The following is a 16,068-nucleotide window of genomic DNA, read 5'->3' on the forward strand; positions in this document are numbered from 1 at the left end:
GCTTACAGTTTCAGGGGACAGTCTGTCATGGCCAGTCTACTGTACCTTCTCTGAGGCCGCCATCCACCAGGGCTCAGCTCATTTTCTTCCTTTTATTTAGAGCCCTGGAACCACCCAGAGTTAATATGGATCTTCCTGATTCATTTAACCTAATCTAGGTAATCCCTTACAGATCTATGAGTTTTGCTTCCATGGCGACTCTATATTAATCATCACGGGGCTGGAGAAAGGCCCAGCCATTGAGAGCACTTGGAGCTCTTCCAGGAGACCTCAGTTTGATTTCCTGCACCCACATGATAGCTCACAACCAATCTGCAACCCCAGTTCCAGGGGATCTATGCCCTTTTCTGGTTTCTGTGGGTACCAGCACTCATGTTGGCGTACATACAAACACACAGGCAAAGCATTCATACACATAAAATTAAAAAATAATAAATCTCCTCAAATTTAAATTACAAATCATAAAATATAGATTGCACTTTGCACTTGAGAACAATGTGAAATTAAGAGGCTCATCTGCCAGAAAATAAAGCCTGAGCATGCACAGTCTATGAGGCTTAGAGACATGTACTTTCCGGTGAATCATTTTGTGTGTGTGGGTATCATGCCTGGGTGTATGTACATAGGCACCTGATACCCTTGGAGACCAGATGATAGATTCTCTGGAAATGGAGCTAGATTGTAATCTGTGATGTGGGAGTGGGTATTGATATCAGATTCTCTGAGTGACTGGTGCCATCTCCGGCCCCAGAGATGATATTATTTTAATGTGTATGAGTATTTTGCCTGCATGTGTGTACATGCACCACATGCCTACCCAGTGCCAATACAGGCCAGAAGAGGGTTCAGATCCCTTGGAACTGAAGTTACAGGTGATTGTGAGCTGCCATGTGGGTGCTGGGAATTGACCCTAGGTTAGTTGGAAGAGTAGGCAGTGCTCTTAACTGCTGAACCATCTCTCCAGCCCTCATTTCTTTAGGTTGCTCCTTAATTCATGATTAGCCCTTCTGGGAACTGACCTCAACTCACATCTTTCTTCTCTACATGAAAAAAGGAAACAAAATCTCTATCCAGAGGCCAATACAGGAAAGTCAGTCCCCTTGTGAAAGCTCTTAGGATCAAAGACTAGGGTTTGATTAGATTAGATTTGAATCTTAGGGTACAAAGGTGAGGAACTGCTACAGGAGGAAGTGGGTACTGTCAGGGCTAACTCGGTCTTTTGGACTTGAAGGTGGCTCAGATAAAGCTCTCTCTAGAACCTGAACAGTTAGTGTATGAAAACATAATATGGAACAGCAACCAACAAACCTCAAGGCACATTTCTGTTCAAAGTCGACAGGATTTTCCCAAAGTAGTTCATGAGGGCAGAGACATTTTCACACTGCCCCCTAGTGGGACTTAGGAGCCAATACATACCCACTTAATTTCTTTTCGTAGAGCCAGACTTCCAAGTCCTTGAGGTTCACACCTGCAGCTTTCACAGAGTATTGGAAACAATGAAGAAAACGTGGTTCCATTTATAGAAGCTAATGAATCTACAATGGCCCCAGAAAAGTCAGTGACCGCTTGAAGGCGCGTGTAAAAGTGTCACGAGGGTGCAGAACACACTGGGGTGGCAGTCTGTTCACTGTCTTGATTACGAGGGTGGGTTCACTGTAGATCAGTTTACAAGCTTGGGGAAATGATCAGTCAGTAAGGTGCCTGCTGTACAGGAGGATCAGCTTGGACTCCAGAACCCACATAAACCAGGTGCAGGAGGATGGGGGAGAGAGACAGGTGGATCCCTGAAGTTCACTGGCCAGACAGTTTAACTAAATAGATGAGCTTTCAAGTTCAGTTAGTGATGCTGTCTCCAAAATAAAGCTGGGAAAGACAGAGAGTGACCAAGAAAAGACACCCAATGTCAATCTCTGACCTCCACACACAAAGACACGCAATGAGCATCCATGCCTAGTCATGCACATGACACACTGGTAAGTACGTATACCACATCACAAACACAAAAACACAATATACAAATTTTACCAAATTAGGTGTGATATATGAAATTTATATACTAGCAATTATATCACATTAAAACCTTAACTTTTAAAAAAGAAGTGGAGTCTATTTCCCATCCCTTGTATCTGGGAAGGCCTTATGAACTTTCTTGGCAAGTATGTTGCAACAGAAAGCATAGGTACCAATTCTGAACAGAGGCCTTTAGAAGCTATATTTGGTGTATCTTCAGACCATGCCCAGATGCACACTGAACAGGCCTAGGTTAGCCTGCTACCATATGAGAGCAAGTGAGGCAGAGCATCATCCTAAACGAACTGAAATTAAACTGCCAAATTGACCTGACAAATAGAGGAGCTTAGCCAGGACCTGAACCACCTACCTGACCCTGGTTAAAATTGCCTATCCATACAACCGTAAGAGAGCTATTTTAAGACACCAGAGTTTTCAGGTGCTTATTTTATTAAGAGTTGACTGAATCAGCTGGGTGATGGTGGTGTGGGCCTTTGATATCAGCACTTGAACACAGAGACAGATGTATCTGAGTCCAAGGCCAGCTGGTCTACAGAGCAATTTCCAGAACAGCCAAGGCTATACAGTGAAATCCAGTCTCAGAAGTTGACTGAATCAGAAATTGATGCCTAAAAGCAAAATGATACCTTTAACAAAACCCTACAAGTCAAGGCATTTGGATGGGGGACATTGGAGAAATGGCAAGCAGTGGGGTTTAGAACCATGAGGAAATTATTTCAAGAGGCAGAGAAATGGGAAACTGTAGAAAGAGTTTGTGATAGAGTGTTGAAACAATGGACAAACCTATTTCCTGTGGTGACTTAGAAGATGGGAGAGAGTCATTTTAAAGACTAAGTCTGACTAAGCTCTCTAGACAGAATGACAAGTGCCCCAAGGGTGTCCCTGGCTGTATATGACAACTTCATAACAATAACAGGAGTCGGCAAACACTAGACTGCAGAAAAGCTTGCCTTTCTGCAAAAGGAATTCAGAGAGTAGCCAGGGACACAGGATTTACTAGGTTAAAAAATAAACGTTGGGCTGGAGGGATGGCTGAGGTTCAGTGCTTGCTCTACGAGTACGAGGACCTGAATTTGGATCCACAGCACACATGCAACAAGCTGTACCGAGTGCCTGTAACCGCAGCGCTGGGTGGGAATGGGGAGACAGGAGGATCATTTGGGTTTGTTTAGTGTAGTGCAGTGGGGAGAGAAGGTTGTTGTAAACCACAAGCTCTAGGTTTATTGAGACTCCATCTCTACGGAACAAGGGAGAGAGTGATAGTGAACATCCAATGACTTCCTTTGACCTTCACACACACACACACACACACACACACACACACACACACACACACAGAGAATCTGAGCATCAGTCCCAGTTCCCTCTGTGATCTGTGAGTGCTCACTTGCCTCAGTGCTTTCCTATATACAAGGAGGGAGGGTGCCCCATCTGGCTGGAGGACTCAGATTCATCGAGCAAACTTTGAATAGCTATTCTCAGGTCCCTGGTGGAGTGTACCCTAACAAAAGCAATTTAAGGAAGGAAGGGCTTATGCTGGGTTACAGCTCCAAGGAATATACTCCATCACAGTGGGGAAGCCATGGTGGCAGGATGGCCACTGGCAGTCAAGATGTGCATGGAACTGAAGTGGCCTGCTCTCCATGACCCTCTCCTTCAGCAAAGGCTGTCCACCTGAAAAGGGCTCCACAGCCACTCACACAGAGCTACCAGTCGAGGGCCAAGTGTTTAAACACACGAGTCCGTGGGGGAACATTTCACATTCAAACCACAAGTGGGAGGAACCAGCAGAGTAAGATGCCTTGGCCCCATCACTGTGTAGTCAAGGGGGTCTCTGAGCTGTCCAGAGGCTTCCCAACTGTACAGAGAAATGCTAGGACTAAAATTGGGCTCCTATCCCCAGATTCAAAGGGCTTTGTTCACCAGTGGGAAGCATTCACACATGGGAAGACAACTGGGAAATCTCCTCCACTAATGTTGAACTTCATCTCCTCCCAACAGGGTAATCAGTCCCTTGCACCCATACCCCAGTTTCCCCTGCAGCCTCAGGCTATTATTTTAATATAAGTTCTCAATCCCTGGGGATTCCAGATGAGCCAATCGAGAACCAGAGTTCAAAATATGAATTTAGTGTGCAAGCAGACTCTAGGATAAATTATGCCCACATTTTAGGAACATCAATTTGGACAGCAAACTTTATCAACTGTACAGTATCTGAGACAATAAAAATTACATAGCCACGCATGCCTATGGAGACCTGTTTATTACTGAGGATGTCTTATTTGATTAAAGCCACAGAAATCCACACACCAATACATAAAGTGCAAATTCTCACAGGCTCACAATATACTCCATTATTTTCATAGGGGAGGATGGGATAGTGAAAGAAACTGTTAAAACAAGGGCATGATTCTGAGCTATTAGAAAATTACTCCATTCTTAATTCTGTTTTATCTGTCACATTCAATGATGTATACCAAGAGCTTATTGTAGCCTACAACAAGGTCTCACCATATATAGATAGATATCCCCCCCCACTTATTTTTGCCTGAGTGACTCCAATAACACACATAATAAATCCTAATATCGGACAAAATGTGTCAAGTATCAAATCAGATGACTCGCTTAAAGGGTGGGGTTGAGTTAAAAAAACTGGCATCCAGATCAGAGATACTCAACTCATGTAAGATACATTCATAGCCATCTTGACCAGACCCTTGTTTTGTGAGCAAATACTGTATGTTATGGTTTTCATGAAGAAAGATGCTTTGCACTCCCCAAAGAAACTGAGTGTGCTGCAGAGGTTTATGTCAACTTGACACAAACTAGTCCTTTCAGAAGAGGGAACCTTGATTGAGAAAATGCCCCCATCGACTGGCCTGCTGTGGGACCTCTGGGTTGGTCCTGGATACTATCAGAAAGCAGGAAAGCTATTGGGAGCAAGCCAGTAAGCAGGAATCTTCCACGGCCTCTGCTTCATTCCAGTCAGGCTCTTGCCCTGACTTCCCTCACTGATGGACGTCTAAGCTCTGAGATGAAACAAACCCTTTTCTTCCCAAGTTGCTTTTGGTCATATTTATCACAACAGAGACCCTAATAAGACATTGAATGTCTTAGTTTAAGGGTGTGCATGCTTAGTAAACACAGCTTACTGCCTAGCTCAGTAATAATGCCTATCTTTAAAACTGAATTGGAAAACTACTATTTTGTTACTTTTTAAATTTTGTTTTACTTTAAAATAAAACCTCTTAATTACTATCATCACCAGTTAAATACTGCTTAACAGGAGACACTGAATCTAGCACAGTAGATATTAAAAACAATAAATCATGACCTTTTGCTCTCAGGCAGCTGACTGGTGTGTCAAGGAGTGTCAGTGAATTAAACAGAATAAACTGGCTAATACATCAGACAATCTTATATGGTTCAAAGTAACATAGTTGTTGCAGGTAATTAACCTGGCACTAATACTTTGGAAGTATAAGTTAGGAAGACAGAGAATATCCTAGAATCTATTAAGTTAAAATAAGGTCATTAAGTATCCTTCCAGGAAAATGCAGCAATTGCAGGTTGGGGGATGGGGCCGGGAATTGAGGAACACATGACAAATTTGTGTTTCTTTCTGTTATTTTCCTTTTTTTTTTTTTTTTTTAATGGTGCTGGGAACGTTGCTATCTAGGACCTTTGGCAATGTCAGGAAAGCCCTCCACCACTGAGCTACATTCCCAGCCCCGTGTGAAGTTCATCTTTATTGTATACTTTAGAGAATTCAGAATCCCCTGGTGACTCAGAGCTAGACAGGGTCTCTCATGTCAGTGGTGGCTTCTCTGGGTTTTGTTCTCAAGGCCCCATTACCCATCCTTTTCACGCTCCTCTGATTTAGGGGTCTACTGATGGAAAATTTAGGATGCAAACTGTGGTCACTTTGCCCCTGCCTTGGCCTCTTAATTAATTTTATAAGATTTCTTTTTAAAGTATAGATAGCTTTCAATTAACAGAGGGGAGATGGCTTGTTGGGTTTACTAATCCCCTGAACACTGAAACATAAAAACACTGATTTTGCTTTGTTTCTGACTGGTGCTAAACCAGCGCTTTGTGACAAATCAGGCAATGTATAATTCTCTTCTGTTTTAGGTTTTTTGTTTGTTTGTTTATTTGTTTGTTTTTTGGGTTTTTGTTTGCTTTTTGGTCTTTTGTTGTTTGGTTTTGAGACAGGTTTCTCTGTGAAACAGCTCTGGCTGTCACTCTGTAGACCACCTGCCTCTGCCTCCCGAGAGCTGGGATGGAAGTGTGCACCACCTTTTATTTCACTTTATTCTTGGCCTGGACCTCTGCATGCAGTCTAAGCTGACTTTGAACTCACAGCAATTCTCCTGCCTTAGTCTCTCCAGGGCTGGGATTAGACACCCAGCTCTCTCTCTCCAGACTTCTTTCAGTTTAGGATAAAATGCTTGGGACGAATGTGAAAAATGATTTTCTCAAGTTTCGTGCTCTTACTGCCCAAAGCCAGGGACGCGCCCCCACCCCAAATAAAATGCTAGACCAACTGACCAATTTGGACAATATAACGGTTTCCTCATCAGTTTCTAGAACAAATTCAGAAGATAAATGCATTGTAAAAGGCCACGGCAACACCATCTATGACAAGCAGAAACAGGCACTAAAAGACATTAAAGTTATTTCATACAGCACATCTCAAATACTCTGACATCAGTAAAACAACAGTCTGTAAACAGTCACGACCGAGTTTAAAGCATCTGAATGAACAGTTAATATTCTGACCAGTGAGGTAACAGGGCAGTCGCGTTTCACAGTAACAGAAGGTAGAAGGATGCCATGGGAAGAGGGAGGTAGAGCAAGAAAGGTGTAAAATTAAATGTATCCAAGTGGAATTTGTATTTTTCAAGCTTTGGAAATACCAGTGGAAAAGTCTGGAAATAGAAGTAGTAGCAGCATTTGTTGAACTTCCCAAGGAGACTCCCACTTAAGGTTTCTGTTGTATCAATTCCAGAAGCATCTTGAAGAAATTGGGGGGGGGGGTCTGCATGCAGACATCACAAAGTATCCATTCTCTTGGAATGTGTCTTAAGTTACTGTAGCCAAATACTGATACTTTTATATTTGCGATAGATCTCAAATATCTTACAAAGCTGTGTGTTCTCCTAGATGAACACGAGTGTGTTCAAGTTTCATACAGTTTGCAAATTAAAAAGAACACCCATTATTGTGCTCATGCACCTACCATTCAAAATATACACAAGATATTTGTGAGCCGGACTCTAGATACGGGGTGAACACAACTCACCATTAGAGTTCTATACAGAAGTCTTGTTCCAACCTGATTCTTAAAGTGTGTATGAAGGAATCTTTACATAGGTTTCAAGATCGTCCCTCCCCCCAAAAATTCTTACCTCTTTAACATTTCACGTTGTCTATTCATTTATTTCTGACAATTTCATCTGTGTATAAAATGCATTTTGATCACCGTCACCCCATCACCCTTCTCTTAATCCTGCCCTACTCCCGCTGACACCCTTTTTAACTAGTCCCCTTCTACCCACCATGTCTTCTTTTCTTGTTTTTATAACAGGTCTTTCCTATTCATTTTACGTCCTTATTCTTTCTGGTGTCTTCACTACAGATTGTCAGGATGCCATTAGTGTTCCTTACTTTGATACCTTCAGTAGAAACCCCAATGAATAACTTATGATTTAGTTAATGAGTCAGAGTATGACGATCTTAATTCCTTGAACTTTTTCTTAGAGGATATACTTTACAATCCTTAGTTTTATTTCTTTTAGCTTTGTTCTTTCTTGTCTCCTGTTCTCATGTGATTCTAAAAGAACATCCCAGGAGGAATGGGATCCATAATAAGAGAACTTCTTCCTTTCCTCCTAGAATGGGGCTTCTCTTCAGTGATCATGACTGAAGGAAAACGGTAGACTTGCCGTCTGCTTACAAACACAAGTGAACGGCCACCGTTCACGTACAGTTCACCCCACTGTTAATAGCACTTGGATTATGGTTCACAAGAAGCATTTCTCATGCTGCCATTGCTGACTTTTATATACTGTCTGTCAATCTCTACTGTTATTTCCATTTTACTCTTTGATTTTTGCCCATCAATGACAACCTTCTCCCTCAACCCTCCTACCCCTGCATTGCCAGAGATCATGCAAGTCTGGCAACTATCTTTGCTTTATCTGCATGCTAGAAAAGTGCTTTACCACTGGGCTCTGTCCCAGCCTAATTCTTCTCCCTAATGCTCCAGAAAAAACCTGTTTTGATTTATTCACTCAAAGAAAATATATTCATTCTCATACTATTGTTGAGAAAAGAAAAGAAATGAACAAATGTAGCGCAAAAGCTGAGACCCACTGGCTGACATCCTTTCCTGTTAGGGACCTATGCACCCACTATGCCACGTTTAGTTAAACATGTTCAGACACAGTCAAGAATCTGGACAAAATCAAATAGTTTCCTCAACTTATACACATTGGGAACCTGTACACATAACTGGGATTTAGCCTTTCAAGATAAGAGCTCAAATGTCAGTAACTTCACTTTAAGATGACATATCTTGTATATGCTAAAGCATTCAAACAAAAACATCCACTTCATAAGTGGATGGCAATCATGACATGGCTTCTGTGATTATGAATAGCTATCACATCACTTTAGTTTCATTTTGTTCTTGGATCACTGGAACACAGACATTGAAATTAATGTGCATGTTTTCCATATATACAGCTTTGTAGAATACATGCCATTTCCTAAATTACAATTATACTCCTAACAGCCAATAAACAAAAATGTTTTATATATCTTAAGAATAAAAGAAAACATTCTATATACTTCTTCTCTAATGCAAAGCCTTTAAAATAAACCCATACAGAAAAATGGCACTGTACATTAACTAGCTATTCTCTATAGTCATATAGGACCCAGCTCTAGGACAGCAAGGAAGGAACAAAACAATAGTGGCAACATAATTTGAAAACTGTGTTTGGATTACACAAGCTCAACCAAAATTAGCTCAAATCTGTAAAAAAAAACCAAACTGTGATTTAATTAACATTCTAATCTGTTTAGGCAATATATTACTATTTTAGCAAAAAAATTAATATCAGTGCTGTATCCTATAGGCAACTTTGTTTAAACAATTACACCACAAGGCTTTGTTACTGTTATACTAACTATAGCATGTATTATGTTATCTATGTAGAAAGATACACAATTTGGAAAGCTTAGACAATATTTCTCTATTAGGGCTCTTCAGAGAGCTAGAGAATCAACCACAGATGACTTTCCTGAAAACTGTTTTCATACGGAAAAAGAAGGGTATTTATACTATCAGAAAGTCCAAAGCCAGGAACACACTAAAATAAATTGACCTTAGTCTTAAACAGCACTTTCAGTGTTTCATAACACCCAAATTTCCCACCCAAGCAACAACCATGCTTAGCCTTGTTTAGCTTCTGAGATCAAATGAGACTGGGCATTGAATCAAGGTGGCGGAAAATACTTAAATCTTGATGTTCCATTTCTTGTTAAGATTAGCATTACTTTTCAGATAAAAGATTACATCTACTTATAAAAATGCAATTCGATAAGACTGTGAAATAAATGCCACGCTCATGTTTTCCACTTACCGGCTACGATGCCTGAGTCCTTGCACGGAGACTCGACTATAGTTCCATTAAGCCAGATTTTATTAAGATCTTTTTCTACAACCATTTTTAGAGCCAACAAATCTGTTTTCTATATAGGAAGCACCTATACAGTTGGGAAGATTTCCCTTAACCATCAGAAAATGGACTGGTAGTTATATCCAATGCAGGAACACTGTTCAGTTCACACCGCGCCTGAGAATGCACTGAGAAACTCGACAAGAACAAAGCCACTAGGAGCGTTGCCACTATTGTTTTATGTTCAGTAAACATCTGTCTTAAATAATACAGTAAATATACACCATAGCAAGGGCACCTGAGACAGAGGTGCAAAACCACAGACTGTGACATCTGTCCTAAGTCAGAAAACCTAAAAAAACAAAAAAACAAAAAAACTATAAACTTTTCTTTTTTTGAGACAGAATCTTTCTGTGCAACCCAGGCTGGCCATAAATTAAATAATGATCCTCCTGTCTCAGCCTCCTGAGGGCTGTAATTACAGGAATGTGCCACCAAGCTGGGTTTCTAACTTGAAAATCAATATCTACATCATGACAATTATACTTTTCCACAATGGGTGTGGAACACCCCAGCAACCTACACACCTTTAAGAAATAATTTCTTTAACTAACCCTATATTATATAATGCTTATTTTAAACCATGCTATACACAATTACATCATGTAACTAAGCTTAACCACAGTTTAATAAGAAAACTCACTTTTGTACTGTTTGTGATACAGGAGGAGTGGCGGCCACTGAACACTTTCAACGTAACGACCGACATTTAAGATTATGAAAACATTTTCATTTCAAATGTATATAATCTATTTAGCCAGCTGAACAAAGGAAAGAGAAGGGGAAAGATAACTTGGCAGACGAGAGAATTCCAACACGAGGTTCACTGTCTAGAGTTCTTCGCTCCATGTCAGTGCAAGGTCATAATGTACTGAAGTGCCCTATACAGAACGCCACGTCAGGCCGTTCTTACTCGGCTCAAGAAAATTCTCTATCAGAGCGTCAATGAGCTTCTTTAATTCTTCTTCCAGTAAGGCAGTGTCACTGAGGGATAAAGACAAAGAACTTTAAAATTCTTATTTTCATAGCCTTAACATTTATTTATTTTCACTTTTAGGGAGGGCATATATCGAATGAAATAGTTAAATAATTGGCAAGCAAAAAAAAAAGATTCACTCAGTTAAAATAAAACAAGACACTCTCAAAAAATTCATATACAAAACAATAATCATAAACTAGGTATCTTCTGACCCATGATAAAGTGTGACTTAATTATGGTCAATTGATTCTCCTAAGCTAGGCAATTGAACAGCTCCAAATGCTAACACCAAGAATTATTACAGAATGATTTCCTGGGGTACTGAAGGATATTCAAAACAGGTGACAGGGACAACACTACCCGTCTTTCAGGTGGCAGAGAGCAGTCCCAGCGTGTGATCTCTGTAAGTCTGAGGCCAGCCTGGTCTACATAACATAAAAAGATCCAGGCCAGCCACGGCTACACAGTGAGAGTCTGTCTCAAAAAAAAGTAGAAAAAAATAATGAAATGTTTATTACAAAATAACTATACACTTGCTGGGCAGTGGAAGTGCACACCTTTAGTCCCACTCAGGAGGCAGAGGCAGGGGGATCTCTGTGAGTTCGAGGCCAGCCTGGTCTAGAAAGTGAATTCCAGGTTAGCCAGGGCTGTTACACAGAGAAACCCTGTCTCGAAAACCAAACCAAAACAAAATAAAAACTATACAGTTACAAGCAATTCCCTCTGAGTCGTCATGGGAGCACTGGTCCAGCTCAAACTGTTTCTAGAGAAGCTTCCAGTGACTGCTTTCACAGTCACTGACAGGCAAGGTAACATCCATCTTATTACTTTAATAATTATTCATTTTAACCTAAAATCTACTTATCTGGGTAACTATAAACTTTGTTCTGAACATAGAGGACTTTTCCCTCTCCAGTGGAAATGCAATTTTCGTACAAGGGCATGGTCTGAAGACAATGAAAAAATAAAATCTCCTTCCCCAAAATAAACTGGTCAATGAATGAAATAATAAAAAGAAATACTTTTAGTACTTTAAAATAACGTTTGATATGTTTATTGAAAAGACTAACAATCTTTGACAATAACTCTTATCTTCAGAAAATGAATTGGGCAGATTATGCAAAACCATGACAGATACACAAAACAAGTGCTTGGTAATATACAGAGCAAGTATTGATCATTGCTTTATACTAAATCTCAGGGTCTTTCCAAGAACAAAAAAATGACTACAATTTTGAAATTCAATGATAAAGTATGATAAAGTTTTTTTTTTTTTTGAAAGAGTCCGGCAGTCTCTCAAGAGGTAAAAGATACCTTAGGGCTACCTCAGGGCCCAGCAATCCTTCTCCTTCATATATATCCAAGAAAAATGAAATTGCATGCCACACAAAGTCATTCACAAATGCTCACTTGTGATAGTTTAAAAGATGTAAATAGTTTGAATGTCCATGGATGAGTGGATTTAAAAACATGATATATATTCACACAATGGAATATTTGGGAGCTAAGGATGATTTCAGCCACTAAGGAACACATACTGTATTTATTTACATAAAGTATCCTGTTATAGGTTGAATCTGAAAGTGCCTCATAGACTCAGGTATTACAGTATTATAAATGATAATACTGTAATATTAGATACTGTAATATTCAGATACTGGTTCTATTTGGGGTAGAAAGTACCTGAAGGAAATCGGGCACTGAGCTGTGCTTTGGAAGGTTTTACCTGACCCTTCCTCCTCCACACCATGCTCATCCTTGCCTTAGGTCCAAAGAAACAGATCCAGCAACCAAGAACTGAAACCTCAAAAAGCATGACCCAAATAAATGCTTCCTCTTTTTTAAAACTTTTTTTTAAGATTTATTATTTATTATATATACAGTATTCTGCCTATATTCTGCCTGCAGGCCAGAAGAGGGTACCAGGTCTCATTACAGATGGTTGTGAGCCACCATGTGGTTGCTGGGAACTGAACTCAGGACCTCTGGAAGAGCAGTCAGTGCTCTTAACCTCTGAGCCATCTCTCCGGTCCCCCTCCCCCCTTTTTCAAGTGTGGAAAACAAGAAAAAGTGTAACCCATGTCCACTGTAAGTAAATCTATAGAAAAGGACAGTAGATTAGTGATCGCTTGGACTGGGAAGGGCCTCCTGGGCCATACAGAGGCTTTCTTCTGGAGTTACAGAAGTGTTCTGAAGTTGATTGTAGTGATGGCTACACAGCTCTGGATGTGCTAAAAGCTACTCAATTTTATACTAGCATGTGTGAATTTTATGGTGTATATAAGTCATACACCAATAAAGCCTTTACGAATATAACTAAAAGAATCAGTTCTTACCTCTGGCCAGGTGATGCACACATCTCTGCATAATACTTTATCTTTGGTTCTGTCCCACTTGTTCGAAGAGTGGCAACACAGCCATTTTGAAAAGTAAACGTAATCATTTGGCTGTTTTTACTCACAGGCAGTACCTATGCAAAACACAACAGTTCACACCTGGATCTATATTTTCAAGAGCTATAAACTACATTGTACTTATATGAAGCATCTAAGGTAGTTTAATACATAGAAACAAAGTATATTGGTGGTTGCCAAGGGTTGGGAGAGGGGGTGGAAAGTTGTTTAATGAGTACAGAGTTCAGTTTCAATTTATCAAGGCTAAAACCTTCTGGGAATCTGTTGTGCACTAATATAAACATACTTATCATTACAGAACTGAATGTTCGAAAACTGGTAAGATTTAAAAAGAGAACATGAAATCCTGAGGGAGACAGGTTGGTGAATCCCAGAGGGATGTGTAAGATCAAAATACATTAAACACACGTATATAATCTTCAAAGAATAAAAAAAATAAAAATGTGGTAAGATACAAACATGTTAAATACATTATTAGAATACTGAAACATCTTTTAAATATTACAACATCTTGAATACTATAAATGAAGACTTAAGCGAACAGTTATCATAACAAGAGAATGAATATAAAAATTCATCACACATAGGTGTCTAGAGCACCTACCACACAGGTAGGAGCTTTGAGAGGCAGAGAGGAAAAGGACCACATGCAATGATAACATAAGTAGATATCAACAAAGACACTCACTCTCACAAAACCCATGGGACCTGGAGTCGTAAGGAGGAGGCAGTATTTGCCTTAGGTCTTAAGTCTCACACATTCTAGGTAAGTGCCCTACCACCACCAGCCCTTGCCATAAGCCTTAAATAATGGTGAGGTATGGACCTACCACAGAAAGGAGAAAAGGTACTTACTGACTTCTTATTGGGCTGGCTGCTGTCATATCCAGTGGTTATGTCTCGTACATGCAAGATAGCAAAAGCCCCACAGAACTTTGGGTACTCCCCTGGAGACTCAAAATTGCGAATCCTTTCAAATATAGTTTTGATGGTAGGTGGGTCATAACACAAGAAATATGAAGTTTTTGACATGTGATAACCGTATCTGTGCAAAGATTTAAATCTGAAGTCAGATTCAAGATAACTTTTGGGACATGTACATATTAAAGATAAGCCAATGTAATATCTTATAGAAAATAATACTGATAATTTTAATAGTAAAGAAGTCTAACTATTCCTCAAAAACAAACCCAGAAAAGGACCAAATCAATCAAACAAACAAAAAGGCAAGCAAGGAATATCTATCTAGCACGAGATTCATACGAGAACTTACTTTTCATAAACTTTGGCCAGCTGCTCTGTCAGGGTTACCTTCCTGGTTTCCAGGAAAGAGGCCATCTCGGCAACAACCACAGCTGCGCTCACTCCATCTTTATCCAACACTGAGGTTCCACACAGAAAGCCTGAGGGTTACACAGCGTCTTTAGAAAAGGGGGAAACTTCGGCCTACAACTACCACAGTCTTATATTTTCCCACTGACCAGCACTGAAGAGTGTAGGATCAGGCCAGGTGTGGTAATATATGATTACATCTCAGCACCCAAGGGGCTTAACTGGGAGTTCAAGGCCAGGCTAGGATGTAATAGCTAAGATCTTGTCTCAAAATAAAAACGACAAACAGAAAAACTTATCATTAGCAACAAAATACAGTGAGGACAATAATAAAACACCTAACTCCGTTAGAATCTAGTAACGGAGTACTCAGGGACCTCTAAGTTCTTCTCTGATGGAAAATGCACCTACCTATTTAATTTAGCCTTCTTAGGGAAGCAAAGCCTTTGAGGTTTAAACAATGCCATGTAAGCACACCACATACTTAAATTTTCCTAACACCGTGGCCTACATAAAGCCTTTACAAAGTCCTTCTTTGTAATCAGATTTGAGAGTCTTTCATCTGATGAACCACTGTTCACTGAAAAACACAGACCGCTAGGCAGGCATCTCTGCATTTCCACAACTCAAAATTACAGCTGGGAGGTAAATGTCTCCTCTCTATAGAATTACCATATTTTGAAATGTTTAACTAAAAATTTATTAGTATTTACTACATACCAATAGACTCTTCAAATGCAAAAAGGACTTCTTTCCCATGTCCTAGGAGGTCTTTTATCCTACTTCCAATCCACTTAAAGCCTGGTAATGTTTCCTGAAATGTAGAGGAAGCCCCTTCAGTTAATCAACTCTGATTAAGTGAATACACATTAAAGAGCTTATTTCTAAATGCACAGAACTCCTGAACAGTGAGTTCCTGTCCAGATCCTCGGGCCACAGAGGTTTATAAAGTGGTAGATATATAGTCACAAACTACCACAGCCACCCACCACACACAGGCACAACTGATGACCCACCAGCAGAGAAACAGTGACTTACATCAAATCCAGTACATTTATGTGATGAGGAATATAAACGCAGAGATGTGTGTGTGTCTACATATGCTGCAACCACCCACGGCTAGTCAAGGACTGTAAAGGGTGCTTTACGTCACCCTTTCTGATGCTCGCAAACATTGCTGCCATAGGAGAGGCTCAGAGATTAACTGTTCCCAAGACTGTACTTGAGGGATGGAGGCAGAGTTGAATTATATTGTTTTCCTAATTTAGCCTTCTCGGGCAATCAAAGCCTTTAGGTTTTTAGTGACGCATCATAAGCACACCACATGCTGGAACTGTGTATGTCGTTCCACAGTGCTGTGGCATACATGATGATTCTTGAAATCAGAATGAGGGCTTTTCATCCGATGAACTACTGTCTGCTTTAAAGACGTTCTAGTGTCAACAGAGTTTACTGATTCTAGAGTTTACCATCACTGCTGTTTCCTAATTCACTTTTCTACTTTCTCTTAAAAAAAAGAAATAGAAAAGTCAACACCACCCTCAGTAAAAACAAACAAATTTAT

General features: G+C 40.0%; 1 protein-coding gene across 1 annotated transcript in view; it reads right to left on the reverse strand.

The window, feature by feature from the left end:
- Positions 1-4,275: 4,275 nt before the first annotated feature.
- The window catches only part of Pgm2l1 (phosphoglucomutase 2 like 1), a 43,337-nt gene continuing 31,544 nt past the window's right edge, over positions 4,276-16,068 (reverse strand). Inside the window, 5 exon segments of the mRNA XM_048435031.3 lie at positions 4,276-10,763; positions 13,095-13,228; positions 14,028-14,217; positions 14,446-14,575; positions 15,225-15,318. Of these exon segments, the coding sequence (XP_048290988.1) occupies positions 10,661-10,763; positions 13,095-13,228; positions 14,028-14,217; positions 14,446-14,575; positions 15,225-15,318 (651 nt within the window). The 3' untranslated portion in view covers positions 4,276-10,660.

The sequence above is a fragment of the Myodes glareolus genome, chromosome 24, assembly GCF_982192425.1.
Source record: "Myodes glareolus chromosome 24, mMyoGla1.1, whole genome shotgun sequence".
NCBI classification, from domain to species: domain Eukaryota; kingdom Metazoa; phylum Chordata; class Mammalia; order Rodentia; family Cricetidae; genus Myodes; species Myodes glareolus.